The sequence below is a fragment of the Botrytis deweyae genome (assembly GCF_014898535.1).
Source record: "Botrytis deweyae strain B1 chromosome Unknown BDEW_001, whole genome shotgun sequence".
In the NCBI taxonomy this organism is placed as follows: domain Eukaryota; kingdom Fungi; phylum Ascomycota; class Leotiomycetes; order Helotiales; family Sclerotiniaceae; genus Botrytis; species Botrytis deweyae.
The window spans coordinates 2,390,084-2,404,158 of record NW_024066208.1 but is presented as its reverse complement, the minus strand read 5'-3'; the positions used below and the strand labels follow the sequence as shown (position 1 = coordinate 2,404,158).

The 14,075-nt window shown below is 42.5% G+C and overlaps 3 protein-coding genes across 3 annotated transcripts; all 3 read left to right on the top strand.

The window, feature by feature from the left end:
- Positions 1-2,408: 2,408 nt before the first annotated feature.
- On the top strand, positions 2,409-3,146 carry EAE98_000718 (uncharacterized protein; the record flags this gene model as incomplete). Its single annotated transcript, XM_038948336.1, has 4 exons — positions 2,409-2,587; positions 2,658-2,783; positions 2,851-3,034; positions 3,095-3,146. The coding sequence occupies exons 1-4, from the start codon at positions 2,572-2,574 to the stop codon at positions 3,144-3,146; spliced, it is 378 nt and encodes a 125-aa protein (XP_038816013.1). The 5' UTR covers positions 2,409-2,571.
- Positions 3,147-3,945: 799 nt separating this feature from the next.
- On the top strand, positions 3,946-5,931 carry EAE98_000717 (uncharacterized protein; the record flags this gene model as incomplete). Its single annotated transcript, XM_038948335.1, has 2 exons — positions 3,946-4,497; positions 4,594-5,931. The coding sequence occupies 2 exons, from the start codon at positions 3,946-3,948 to the stop codon at positions 5,929-5,931; spliced, it is 1,890 nt and encodes a 629-aa protein (XP_038816012.1).
- A 5,370-nt stretch (positions 5,932-11,301) lies between these two features.
- EAE98_000716 (uncharacterized protein) lies at positions 11,302-11,649 on the top strand (the record flags this gene model as incomplete). Its single annotated transcript, XM_038948334.1, has 2 exons — positions 11,302-11,357; positions 11,478-11,649. The coding sequence occupies 2 exons, from the start codon at positions 11,302-11,304 to the stop codon at positions 11,647-11,649; spliced, it is 228 nt and encodes a 75-aa protein (XP_038816011.1).
- Positions 11,650-14,075: the final 2,426 nt, after the last annotated feature.

Here is a 14,075-nt window from a genome sequence, read left to right as displayed (position 1 = left end):
AACGCTCATTAAATTATGCAAATGACGAGAAGGTCGACCGTTAAAGCTTACAAGGCTATCCTCGCTGGATAAAACAAGCATCTGACCAAGCCATATTTATGGAGAACCTTGCCAATGAAGCTTGTTCAGCTGAACCCTTCACTATTTCACTATCTAGTACTAGTAGAACCTACCCAGGAAGGGATCCATTATCTATTTACGAATTGGTTGCAAAGTGGAAATTGCCGAAGGAGCGGAAGGGAAAGAGTGGAAGCTTGTTAAAGCTTCGAAGTTCGATGTCGTTCGTTCGCCCTATGCTTACCAGGTATCCCAGGTTGTTACTGGTTGGTCCCGTATACGATGTAGAGGACCGATTACGTTTGTGTCTGTCTCGAACCTTGCTTGATGCTTCAATCGATGCTTCAACTCATATATGCGATGACCCGTTTGACAGACGAATGAAGTCTTTTTGTCTGTGGTTTTATCTTGCATTACCGCCAGGAGCGAGGGTTACTTGACACCTGCATCTTGCATGGCTGCACCAGTTTGATCTCAACGTGCCCTTATCATTGGTCGCAGTTGGACATTCTACAATGTTACGCGCACGCCGATGATATTTCAAGGGAGGAGAAGGAGCTATAATGGTCTCTATAATATTCTCAAAATTGTATTTTGCGGTATCAACTTGAAGACAGGGTCCAGCTATACCAGGATTGATGAATGTGTTTCAACCCCTCCTCTCCTCATCCACCCATCCACCCATCCACCCATCCACTTATCCAACCACCCATCCGAATCCGATGCATGCACGCATGGAGGGGTGAAGTAGTAGCAGCAGTCAAGCAATGCAATCAATAACCTTGATGGGGACCATCAGCAAAGAAATACCAACGGCACCAACAGCACCAACAGTACCAACGATAACCTAAAGCAAGATGAAAGTGGTAAAGCCACGGTGGTCGGATGGTCTAAGACTCCTCACGTCGTACTTCCCCCAAATGATTGGGAACGAAGTGATTGTGATGATGTATATTTTTATGGCCCTTTCATGGATTTCGGAGCTTTCGTCAGCGTGTCATAGGCTGATTGATCGACCCTGAAGATCTGGTTTCTCAATTCTGGATTCACCATGTAGTTTGTTAGAGACTTGGGGTTTCGAGCGTCAAGAGTCAAGACCCAGAGAGATGTAGGTGGTGTGATCAGTAAGTTCCGTTTGAGATATACTCGTACGGAATACCTAGTAGATCGAATTACTTACGACTACCGGTGAAGGGATTCTCCTGAATTTTGATTGTATCGTAAGAGATAGAGAAGCTTTGATGTCATAGGTACTCACTATATCATCATACTCGTATCGTAGATGCTGGGTAATGTAGTTACTAGTGATCATGGAGGGGGTCTGAGAGTCTCGGAACCGCACATTTCATGCTTTATGTTTTAACTTTGCCCCTCAATAGCTGTGTTGTACAAATGCAATGGGAGCTTTACCCTTGCTGCCACGAGTACGAGGACTTATTCCTTTATATAGTAACCTGTAAGGTGATGTATCGTAGACTCTAGAATGTGCTACCATATCATTCCGTTTTCCACTCAAACAAAGTAGATTTCATGACATGCATTGATAGCTACCCAGTATTCAGAAAGACAAATGATACATACTTGACGCAGATAGATATACAGAGCAAAGAGGGATAGGGAGCATTGCATTCAGCATTGCATTCCAGATTTGGGTATAACCTTACCTAGGGAAGGATGATCATCTCACTGCCACTGCCACTGCCACTGCCATCCCACCGAAACAACGGCATGTTAATCCATCCATCCATCCATTCATCCATCCATTCATCAGTGTCCACGGCTGGCCGGCTCTCGTAGCAAACCAGTCCTTCCCAAACAAGCTTTTTATATAATGATTCCATCACATTCTTTTACAAGCCACGCAAGTCGTGTAAATACTAGGTGCTAGACTATTGGAAGAACTTGACACTTGTCTATGAGTGCCCGGTAGATTGTGGGTTGAGTATTAGTTTCATGCAATGTGGGGTTCAATATGATACCCTGAAAAGTTGTTGCCATCGAAAACAAGATCAAGCAAGATGAGGTATGAAGTACGAGGTATGAGTTACGAGTTACGATGACTAGGAATCACCGTGACCATAGACAATAAAGGGGGAAGCTGCATGGCCCCATCCAAGATATTCTCCTTGAATGTCTACTCCGTACAACTTTGGTTAGAATCCACATTCTGTACCTACTTGAGTACGATACACTCATTCATGTTACCTATAAGCGGGGCTTGATACTTAATGGAATAACACGGTGAATCATATACTACTCTATTTGGTTAAGAAGTACTAGGTAACTGGTAGGCGGGTGTGAATGTATGAAATCCGTAAAGGCATAGTCAAAGAGGGGTGAGGGTTCGACGGTAACACTTCCATCTATTTAAACCCCTCATATCTCCCCTCCGCAACATTTCTCCTCTTCTTTTCTCATCAACAACTACAATTCTACATCTCTACATCACTTCAATCTACAACTACATACCACACTCTTCAAACTTTTTAACTTTTACCACATAAATCTATCAAAATGGTTTTCGGCTGGGGTACGTCTTCCACCTTCACTCTGACACTCCATACAAGATGAAGCTCATACTAACATACGATTCCATTTAGGCGAATCTCAAGAACACTACGACCAATACCAAAGCGAAGACACTGCCAGTCTCGGTCATGAGGTTCTCGCAGGAGGTGCTGGTTTCGCCGCCATGAAGATGTTCGAGGACAGACAACGCAAGGAGGGTATGTTTGAAGCCTCACTTCTCAACCTCGACTCAAATCAATGTACTGACTCGAATACGTTCCATAGGAAAGCCAGTCTCCCACGCTTTTGCTAAGGAGCTTCTCGCCGGTTTCGCCTCCGCTGAAGTCGACAAGTTGGCTGAGACCAAGGGTGAGGACTGGATCCGTGAGCACCGAATGAGAGAAAGGTCAGAGGAACAAGCCAAACACTTGTACGATCAACATTATGGCCAGGATGATCAATACGACCCGTATGTTATCTCTTTTTTGCTTTTGTTGTTACCCTTTTACTAACATGCCCTTTCTTACAGCAACCAACGTGGTCCCCCAGAGCACTTCAACAACTATGACAACAACTGGTAAATCAACAATTGAGAGCACGGAATCGATCGAGGATATCAGAAATGACAGTATAATGAATTGATGGGATTTCTTTGTCTCAATTAGGGGATTGCCGATGATGACGAATTTTATATATATATATAGCATGCATGGCTTTTTATGATGGATGATACCGCCTGGCAGAAGCTTAGGTTCTCCACGAAAGATAGTCTCAATCGAAATAAAAAGGATTTTGACCAACAACGTTGTTTTTTTCTTGTGCTTTCCAGTTACCAAACACTCATCAACTTGTGATGGATCGATGATCATTGATGTGAAGATATACTAGTTACAATCCGGTGGTAAACCTATTATTGACTTGACGTTGACGTTGGAGGGTACATGTCTCCATTGTGAGATCTTATCTCTTGGTTCAGGTACAGTGCATACTTGGCGATGTGGATTAAGGCTATCGCCAAGACTAGGTATCGGTATCGGTGTAGCTCAATATTGGAGAGGCTGTACATCTAAGACAACAATAGACAATCGAGTACAATAATCACAACATCCCATCTTTGCCTTCAATTGACTTTCAACTCTCATAGGTATCATAGTTACTGTTCGGAATCTATGTATTAGGTAGGTATTGATACTCCATTCACAATCAATCTTCCATCAATTGCATCACTCCCATCAAATCATAACTCACATTAACGACATCTGCCTACTCAGATTCACTACCGCTCTCCACTCACTATATTGGCAATCGCTCCCTCTATCTTTATTTACCGTTGAAACCGCAGACATCAAGGTAGACCAATCTCCCAGTAACAACAACACAATGGTTAGGAACAAGCCGTCAACCGCCTCTCTTCACAAAGCTGCCATGGAGAAACAGATTGCTTCTGACGAGAAGCTTACCCAGGAGCTGTTGATGGGGGAATTTGCCAAAATGAAATTGGCGGTCTCTAAACCTACCGACCCGAATAATAAGGAGTCTTTCACAGCCCGTGAAAGTCTACCGATTCGTTCCCTTGGGGGTGATTCATGGGGCCCTCCAGGTTCCATCGACTCAGAAGCGCGCTTAGAACAGGAGAAGATTGAAACACTCTTCGAGAAGATGAGAAAATCTTACCAATTCCCATCCGCCGAGACGGAAATTAATGCTACGAGTGGTGCACAAACTTTGTTCGAAGCATTCCACTCACCCAATGATTCTCTTATTCCTCGCAATTTAGATACCAAGGCGCCCAATTCCACGAAGCATGCGACCATTCTCAAAGATCCCGAAGAATATGCAGAACCGTTCATTAACTTCATGACGGAGAACCCAACAGTTTGGCATGCTATTGAGTATTGGGAGAACAAGTTGGAGGACGCTGGGTTTACTAAGGTTAGTGCAACTCTCAATCATTCCGATTCTTCACAGTTGAATTCAAACGCACCCTCGAATTCAAGAAGCACAACGCTAATGATATCTTGTTAATAGCTCTCTCCGCGTGATTCATGGAATGGCAAGCTTGAGCCCAACGGAAAATACTACGTGAACCGCAACGGAACATCCTTGATTGCATTTTCCGTTGGTGGTGCATACAAATCTGGAAATGGAATAGCAATGGTTGCCGCACACTCTGATTCTCTCACAGCTCGCCTAAAGCCCATCAGTACCAAACACAATAAAGCTGGATTTGTACAGCTCGGAGTTGCTCCTTATGCTGGCGCATTGAATGAAACATGGTGGGATAGAGATCTTGGTATTGGTGGTAGAGTTTTGGTCAAAGATGAGAAAACTGGATACATTTCTCAAAAATTGGTAAAACTGGGTTGGCCAATTGCACGCATTCCAACTCTAGCTCCCCATTTTGGTGTTGGAATGTTTGGTCAGAACAATAAGGAAACCCAACTCGTACCAATCATTGGTCTCGACAATTCCGATATTGAATCTTCGGCTTCATCCTCATCATCATCCGAGCAATTTCAAACATCAAACATATCCGGTGCAAAATCTACATTTGTCTCCACCCAACCACCAAAACTTGTCAATCTTATTGCCAAAGAATTGGGCATTGAAAATAAAGAAACCATCATCAACTGGGAACTCGAACTCTTCGATACCCAGCCCTCTCAACTCGGTGGGCTCGACAAGGAATTCATCTTCTCAGGACGTATTGATGATAAAGTTTGTTCCTGGTCTTCCATTGAGGCACTACTCTCCAACTCTTCCTCTGAAGATTCCAAATCATCTGGTATCATTTCCATGGTTGCTCTTTTCGATGACGAAGAGATTGGCTCGCTCTTGCGTCAGGGTGCAAGGGGTAATTTCCTCCCCGGAACAATTGAACGTGTCGTGGAGTGCTTCAATCATTCCACATACAGCCCCAATATTCTGATGGAAACGTATGCCAAGTCTTTCCTCGTCTCCTTCGATGTTACACATGCTACAAATCCTAATTTCCTGGAAAAATACCTCGAGAATCATTGTCCTAGACTAAATGTAGGATTGACAGTTGAAGCAGATAGTAATGGTCATACTACTACGGATTCTGTCTCAACCGCCATTTTCCAGAGATTGGCGGAGAAATGTGGACAAAAGTTGCAAACTTTTATGATCAGAAATGATTCTAGATCGGGAGGTACAGTAGGACCGATGTTGAGTTCTGCAATGGGCGTTAGAGCTATTGATGTCGGAATCCCCCAACTTAGTATGCACAGTATCAGAGCAACTACAGGATCTAAGGATCCAGGATTGGGGGCTAAGATGATTGAGGGTGTTTTTGCAGGGTGGGAAAGTGTTGACGAGGAGATTGCCGGAGGTAAAGGATGGTAGACATTTTTGTTTTTTTTAATTGATTATTTGAGAAGGCTACTCGGATACGAGATAGTATGGAATGGTGTAAGATTGAGGATCGGTACTACATAAGAATGCGTCATGATACAAGCTGTGCACATACTAAGGAGCACTATTGAGGGGATGAGTGAGCGGAAGGATTTAACATCGTCCCAAGTCACATATATAGTACATAGATAGATCGTAGCATGCATTTTTAGCTTAATAGCATATTATATCGGTTTTTATTATGGCTTTACATATTAATTTTTATGCTTGTTGCTACTAGACTTATTTCAATCAGGTTAATGAAATTGTGGAATATATCACGAAATCGGCTTCTGAGATCAACGCCCTTCTCGAACGAGTATTGGGTATCCAGCGATGTTCTATGTTTAGAAAGCGAGTGAATCGATAGCAGCTAAATTTTGAGTGCACACAGGTGTCTGGATTCACAGTATCTATGACGCATAAGCAGCTTATATACGTTCTTCCTCTACCCACAAGCGTAGAAGAGCACCCCAGACAAGTACTTAAATGGTGAGGATGCCGAGGTTTTGGTTTGTAATGAGATTGGCATTGATGGGATTCTGGTGAGCTTTCAAGACGTCCGAAGATTCTTGGGTTTTGAATTTATGAAATAAGATATTACAGGTTGTGGAGTGGTAAGAGATATCAATAGACAGCCCTTCCACAAATATGAATCGGACAAAGGTCTGATAGAGATACGGGGGTGACAGGAGAATATGGAGGGGATCTAAAAAGTAGAATTTGGATTCAAGCAAGTGTTGAGGCGTGCGAGGAGATTCTGGGCTTGCAGTCTGGGTCTATTTTGAAGTGATTTTCGTAGCCTACAGTGATAATTTATTGGAAATCCTGAGGTGAATAAACTGATTTCAAACACATGACGGAAAGAAGTAAATCTGCCTTGGGTGTGAGAAAAGAGATCAAGCGAACGATAAAAAAAGGGAGATCTCTTGTTTAAGATACTTTCAAAAACTCTCATCAAGATCGACAATACAGTAGTAGTGGTTAGGTCGATACTACGTCTAGAATACTTAAGCTCATGCATCTAGACCGAGAGAGCTTGATAGCCGCAATTTTTCAGGAAGAGGATAGAATGCGAGGAGTCGATCTCGTTGTCTTAGATAGAGATTTCAATCGACACCTTAAAATTGTGTATCTCCGTAGACTTCGTCCAAATTTTCGAGGCTTCTCGATGTCATTCTTGTGAATTTCTACGTTCAGTATCGCTTTCTCTAGAGCATTGTTGTCCGGCGTTCTCGGGGGAGAGACTGCCAGTTTGAATCGGTGTCCATTGGATGCACATCTGTCATCTAACAGACCAAAGTATGAAATTACTTTTTCAATGATTATATGAATGTTAATTTGACAAACGTTCACAACAATGTTGCCCCGTCGCGTATTCTTTGAGGATCAGCGATGCTTCTCTGGTGCTTTTTCAATGCATGGAACTCTTAAGCAAATTTAGGTCTCGCATTTTGCTGATCTAATCAATCTTCGGTGTGTATCCGCTGGTTATTGGAGAGAAAAAAAAACGATCGATTGAATGCTTGAAAACGATTCTCGTTAATGTATCAATGACATGTGGTAAGAGAGCTCGGCAGGTCTGGGAGGACGGGGTCTTTTCGTCCGCCAGTTTAAATCAGTGAAAGACCTCGTTCCATGCGCTCCTTCTTACAACTATGGGAACAAAGGGAGCGAACTCGTAGTCATATATGGAGGTTTGTATATACAAAAGTATCCAAACTAGGCAGGGCAGTCATGAAGCCAAGATTCCACCGACTGAGAAGCACCAAGACAGAATTTCGTCTTCTTCTGACGACTCGTAATATTTAGATATATATGGCCAATCCTTCGTACTACAAGGGATATTTTCACCGCAAACACATGCTGTCGTGGCGGTACCAGTGAGTATCTTTCAGCCGTTCGGCAGAAATTAAATACATTTCATTCACTAGCATCCACTTTAGAAAACAGGCGAATGATAAGATGTAAGATGTGTTATTGGTACATTTGACCAGCAAGTGAAGTTGATTTGAGAGGTGAATGTCATAGAACACAATAGCACTGCACATGCTGGTCATATTTGGGGAAACTAAAGCCGTTGTTGATGCAATAGACTCTTCCCCGCTCATCCAGAATACTGAAATTGTCAGTGATAGGCTTTTCACTATCTGCACGAACACACCGAAGTCGTGGAAAGTCAATGGGCAGCATTACTATTACTTTGGCTCACTTTATCAATCGGGGTTTTTAGATCTTGCCATGGGGTTTCTATCAACAGTCCAGTACATTGAAAAGTGGGAGAACTTCGAACATCTTGAGGGAGGCAGTACTTGAGCTTCTGATTTTTTTAATAGAAAAGATGTGAGCCACTTACACTTAACCGCTGCAATCAAGTTGAAAGCGAAGTTATGGTTCCTGACCACTGTAATCAAAACCAGTGATTTGAATCATAATTTGAATGTAGCGTCCGCGATCCCTCCGATACTAGTAGCTAGAAGAAAATGTACCGCGTTATTACATATGAAAAATGTTTGATGGTTCACAATGCATGAATCAAAATTCAGGAGCCTACGATAAAGTACCCATTGGGTTGGAAAGAAGGCTAAGTACCTGCCAGATTTGATGCCTTCATCATATAACAAGCAATGACTTACAGAGGTCCTAGAACTTCTCCGAATAAAAGCCCCCATGATTTGTAAGGATATCGCCATGCCTTTGCACAATAACGTCCCGAATATCTGGTTTAAATGCGCAGACGAACTCCCACTCATCATCCAAAGACAGGGGTCACCTTGGTAAATGAGTGGATCATGAAGTTGCCATGGGTTATAAGACTTGCAACAAAGGCAATGGAAAGATTTCAAAGGATTTCTGATGAGGTGGATGAATCTAGTCTTTCCAGTTCAAATGAAGGGGGGATTGATTGAATGGTTCGGCTAATCTGACAATTAACCACAATGATATCCCTGGCGTAAGAATTTGATGAATTGATCGGACAGGTCTATAAGACACTGACTACAGTCGAGAATTTCCGAACTTGTCAATTGTTTCGAACGTACAGAGTATTGTGGTGAACAAATCTTGGTGGTTTGATATTCATACCGTGATACTTCACTGATCTGTGGAACAATCAGATTATTCCGTACCAACGACGGTCGGAGAACTTCATCACGTCCGTATTCCATCAATTAATGTTTGCGATCAGCAAACCTTAAATTCTTGGGTAACCTTAAGATTTGCAACAAATTAGTCTTCCCTTTAAATCTACCAATCAACCGGGTCGTGCACCTGATCGTCGACGTGTTAATGAAGTACACGTGCTATGATGTGGCACCCTAACCCTAAACTCAAAACTCAAAAATGCAATGACCACTCACACCGGAAGATGGAAAAATGAAAGAAGCAATGGAAAATCTCATTACTTCCATGGAAACTGAGATGTGCAACAAAATTAGGATGATCTATATTAAAGATTAAAGTAGGAAGTAACGTGTAAATTCTGATTCGAGAAAACAAACAAGCGAGGCATTCACAATCGAAAGTAGTGCATAAGCCCGATGGAGACTTTCAGGCACAATCTTTGAGATCGAAAGCTACGCAAGTGCTGATAGTAAGGGGAAAGCGAGCGAGAAGATCCGATACCAGTGGGGTAATTTGGTTGAGGTGCTGAATGTTCCGAGAATTCTGGATTTTATGCTGCCGGTGCTGGTGCTGGTGAGGGTACGTAAGAACGAAGCAGGCAGAGGATATGTGTAGATCCAGAAACTACCTCCACATGTTTCCAATCGAGAATCCCCTCATGCCATGAGAGACTAACTCAAATGATAAGAGGTTGGGGCATATCAAGATATCTTGAAGAGTTGACATGTGATTTCACCTCAACGAAAATCGAGGTAATAATTCCCGAGCACCCGAATCTGAATCACTGAGGGGTGGTTACCTTGGGGATGAATGTGACGTATTGGCTCCCTTTACTTTATTCCATTCTTGTCAATTGCCCCTATTCACCCTTGGCAAATAATTCGATATGCAACAAAAATAATCTTCTGTGACGTTCATTGTCTAATTGTGGGTAGTTGTAGCTGCAATAAGGAGTACGAGAAGTGTACAAATTCGGCTGGGTCCAATTTCGTCCTCCGAATGGTCATGTAAGACATGCGGGCATGCTTGTGTTGGTAACTGGAGCTCTGAATCATTGCCAAGTGTAGATCTGAAAATGCCCAGATGTTGAGATATGCAACATTTTGATCTTTTTCGGTACATCATAAGCTGCCTCTATCAAGCTGAATAGGCATCTTGGGTCTTTGGCCATTTTCGTGTTTGTAATACCTCAAAATTCGGGAGTCCAACTGAAACCAGGACACATGAAGAGTCGAAACAGTACCGAAAATGAGAATGTGTTCAACGCTGGAGTAGTTGTGAATTTTTGTGTATGTTTTGATTTTGTCAAATGAAATGATCACTGTTTCGAATGAATTCAGAAAGAGATCTTTTTTGTCGTTGCATTGTAATAGAAAGGAGCGTAGAAAGGGTTATCTGCCCTGACCTCAGCTCTAGTTAGTCAATTCTCAAGGCCATTTTGGGGTTGAGTAGCGAAGCGTTATGTTGAGAATTGAGACGTGCAACATTGACAGCCGCTCTTGAATATCAATGCCATTCAGGAAGAATTATGGCGTGAAATCTGAGACCCGAGTAGCTAGTGGATGTAGCAATATAAAACTTGTTGACCGAGCTGGAATGTTGAGAATTGAGATACGCAACAATTCTATCCTTCTTTCTTACTGTTGGACTGTCGCATTATGGTACTGTTGTGGTAATGGTTGTCAATTTGTTGTGTGGTTGAATGAAACTTCCTATGGGATGAACATAAGCGTGCTTACTAACGTTTGGATGACTAAGACCACCCTCAGCAAATTGAAACAACAATCCTGAACATTGAACTTGATCATGTACCTCGATCAGTTGAAATGACTTTTGTATAACGGACGGAGAAACGAGTTTCGTTCTTATTCATTGTGGATTGCAGAAGCTATTATCGTGAGATTATGATATCGGTTCAACACCCACGAAGCTCGAGAGCCAAAATCTGACAATTAAGGTTCCCACTAGTCACAGACACGCGCGAGTCATCTACCTCTCCCATCAAAAGCATAATTGTGATCATTTCCCAGATACCCAAGGATGATGCCTGGCAATTTGGTTTGTGTATGGACAAACGGGTGTGAAACCGGCTGAAGAAAAGAAGCTTTGAGGTCATCTATGAGACTATGACCATCTAGAATCGGACTTAGGGAACATGACAGCAAACTAGAACCAAGCACTGAACCTCTGAAAAGAAATATGTTCTATCACGACGATCTCACATCTCAGCCTTGTTTGGATATGGCTCGGCTACAGTAGTTGATCGTAAGCCTCCCCAGGTTTTACAGCTCAGCCGCTAATTGTCGAAAATATCACATCTCGGCGATCCTCCATGAATTATTTCCAACCACTCACCTACAATATCGGTCTTCCAGAATCCACGGGAATACTGACAAGTTCGGAAAGTATGCCCGTCTCCGTTCTAGATATGCAACAAAGTCAAGCAGTGATTTAGAGAACAAGGCCATCGTGTTCTATGATCTCGGATTTGGTCCAGCTGACCGTTGGGTTGGCGAACGTTGGCGACGCACATATGCTAAAGTGTAAGAGCCTCAATAACATTGGAATTTTTTCCTCGTTCCTTTTCATGGGTAGGTCCATCCAAGCGTTTATCTAAGGTAGTGGGGCCTCAAAAAGGTTTTCCTCTCGTACCACGACTCGTGGCAGTTGTGATAATCTTGTAGTCAATACAGTTTTGCGTGGTGGCTAGTCAGCTCTACTCACTAACAATTTCCAAAGGAAGACGTGGCAGCTAGTCTCGCTCATTTCTGCCACATCGGGTTCACCCCTTCTCGGACATGCTTCTTCTTGTGGAATGTCAAATCGTAAATGGACATGCATCCGTGACAGCATGAATTCATGCAATATTTGTTGCATGTCTATCGCTCAGAATTTCCTCTCATCAACTCTCACCAGATCTCAAAGAGACAGAGTATTCAATATATATCTATATTATGCATAATTGTTGCACATCTCATCTTTGCGTCATGCCTGTCAATTATGCGGGTCATACCCGTTGGCCATGCATTCTAAATTAAGATCCCATTACAAACGCCGTGGCGGAGACCGCCGACTGCACATTTACGACTGACTCAAGGGCACAAATTGTCGTACCATTTTAACTCCACCTCTAATCCAACACAACGGAGTTCCTTTCACAGTATTAAAGTTTTGCGCCGCAGAAGGCATTGTATTGGTTCATCCGTCCATGAAATCATTTTGTTGCACGTCTAACAACTGAGTCTGAGTCGTGGTGAGAATGCACGCCTCGCTGAGCTTTGTACACATCGGTGGGTATTTGTACTCGCGCCATCTTACCCCGAGTTCTTTCTCTAAATTGTGGAAACATTGCGGACATCCCCGACCTCTAGAAGCGCAGCAGGGAAAAAGACCCTTTGTTGCATACCTGAACATTGACTCGTACCTTTCATTGTGGGTATAATCTCCTTCTGACCTCTTCGTATTCGAACCGTCAGATGGAACCTTGGTTTCGTTGCATATCTGCAATTTTGAATGTTGACTCGTAGGTCTTTCTGGTGGAGACTTTCGTGGGTTCTGAATGTTTGTTGCATGTCTGAAATATTGAATGTTGACTCGCAGTTCTTTCTGGTCAAGACTCTTGTATATTTTCAATGTTTGTTGCATGTCTCAATTTTTGATATTGACTCGCTCTCTTGTTTGCAGTGGAGGCTTCAATATATCTTGACAATATAGAAGGCGTTTGTTGCACATCTCATTTTTGCAAGTTGACTCGTGGTATTCTTTTCATTCATCGAGGAAATTTCAAGCACAAGGATAGAGGGAGAGGGTTTTACCCACATTCTGTCACTTCCATTTCGAGGGTGAGTAAGATCACTTCAGTCTGGATACTCCATGTTTGATTGACATGAAGAAATCCACATTCCATTTTCATCTTATTCAATGTGTAATTGCATTTCGTCGCCTTATGAGTAGGTTACTCTTATACATCTTTCAAGCCTGGCCTTACATTCCCTTTTTATGCATGTATTATCTTCCAGACATTTACATTCTCAACTTTTATTTATAAATTCAATTCGCGATGTGTTGGTCAACACGTGGTCCTTCTATTCTGATGATGGCCTCTTCCAATTATTGTTTCTTCTTTCAAATTGTCTCTGATCATATATGGGCTATTCCTTTGTTGCATTAATGATCACAGATCCATTGAACATTCCAAGATCTTGCCCCTGGTTCGCGCTTGCGAACCAACCACTGAGCTCAACAGTCCCGGCAGAATCTAAAGTTTGATTCATCTCGCGTCCATTCTACGGTAGATATCGACGACGTTCTGGCAATTTGAGTCATTATGTCGATGGTTGAGAATGAAGCAGGAAATAGACTCCTGTTACCAGAGTACGTGCTTGTTATTTCTCTTGGGTTTTCTACAAAATCCCTGAGCCACTTCACTTGGGATCAGGGTTCTTAGACTGCCCTCCTTGATTAAAGACATGGGGAAGACACACTCATGCTCTATACTTCACTCGCTACTGCATGAGAATCTCTCACGATCATTTTCTAGTCATAAATAGTCAGTCTACGTCCGGGGTAAAATTTCAATATAGTTTATGTGTCTTTCTTGGTTTAAATCGTGGGGTTACATCTGGCATCGTTGCAACAGAATATCTCTCCAGCCGGTCTCGTGATATCAGGAGGATGTCCATTTGAACTGTCATGAGTTCCATATGTATTGTTTCCTTCGTACGACAATAGGAACTCTCTTGGATTCAGATGCCAAGACATGAGCTCAAGATCGTCATTACTACCATGGTACGAGACGGCGAGGTAGTATTCAACATTACTAGAGCTGATCAGTCGCTACATCTCTAAATCGATGGCAAGGTACAACTGGGCCATCAATTTTCTTAATTTTTACATTTTTTTTTGGTTGATACATTTTCTTAACTGCTGAGACCACTCATTGAGATATCTTCAGTTCTTGGTGAATCAGAGAC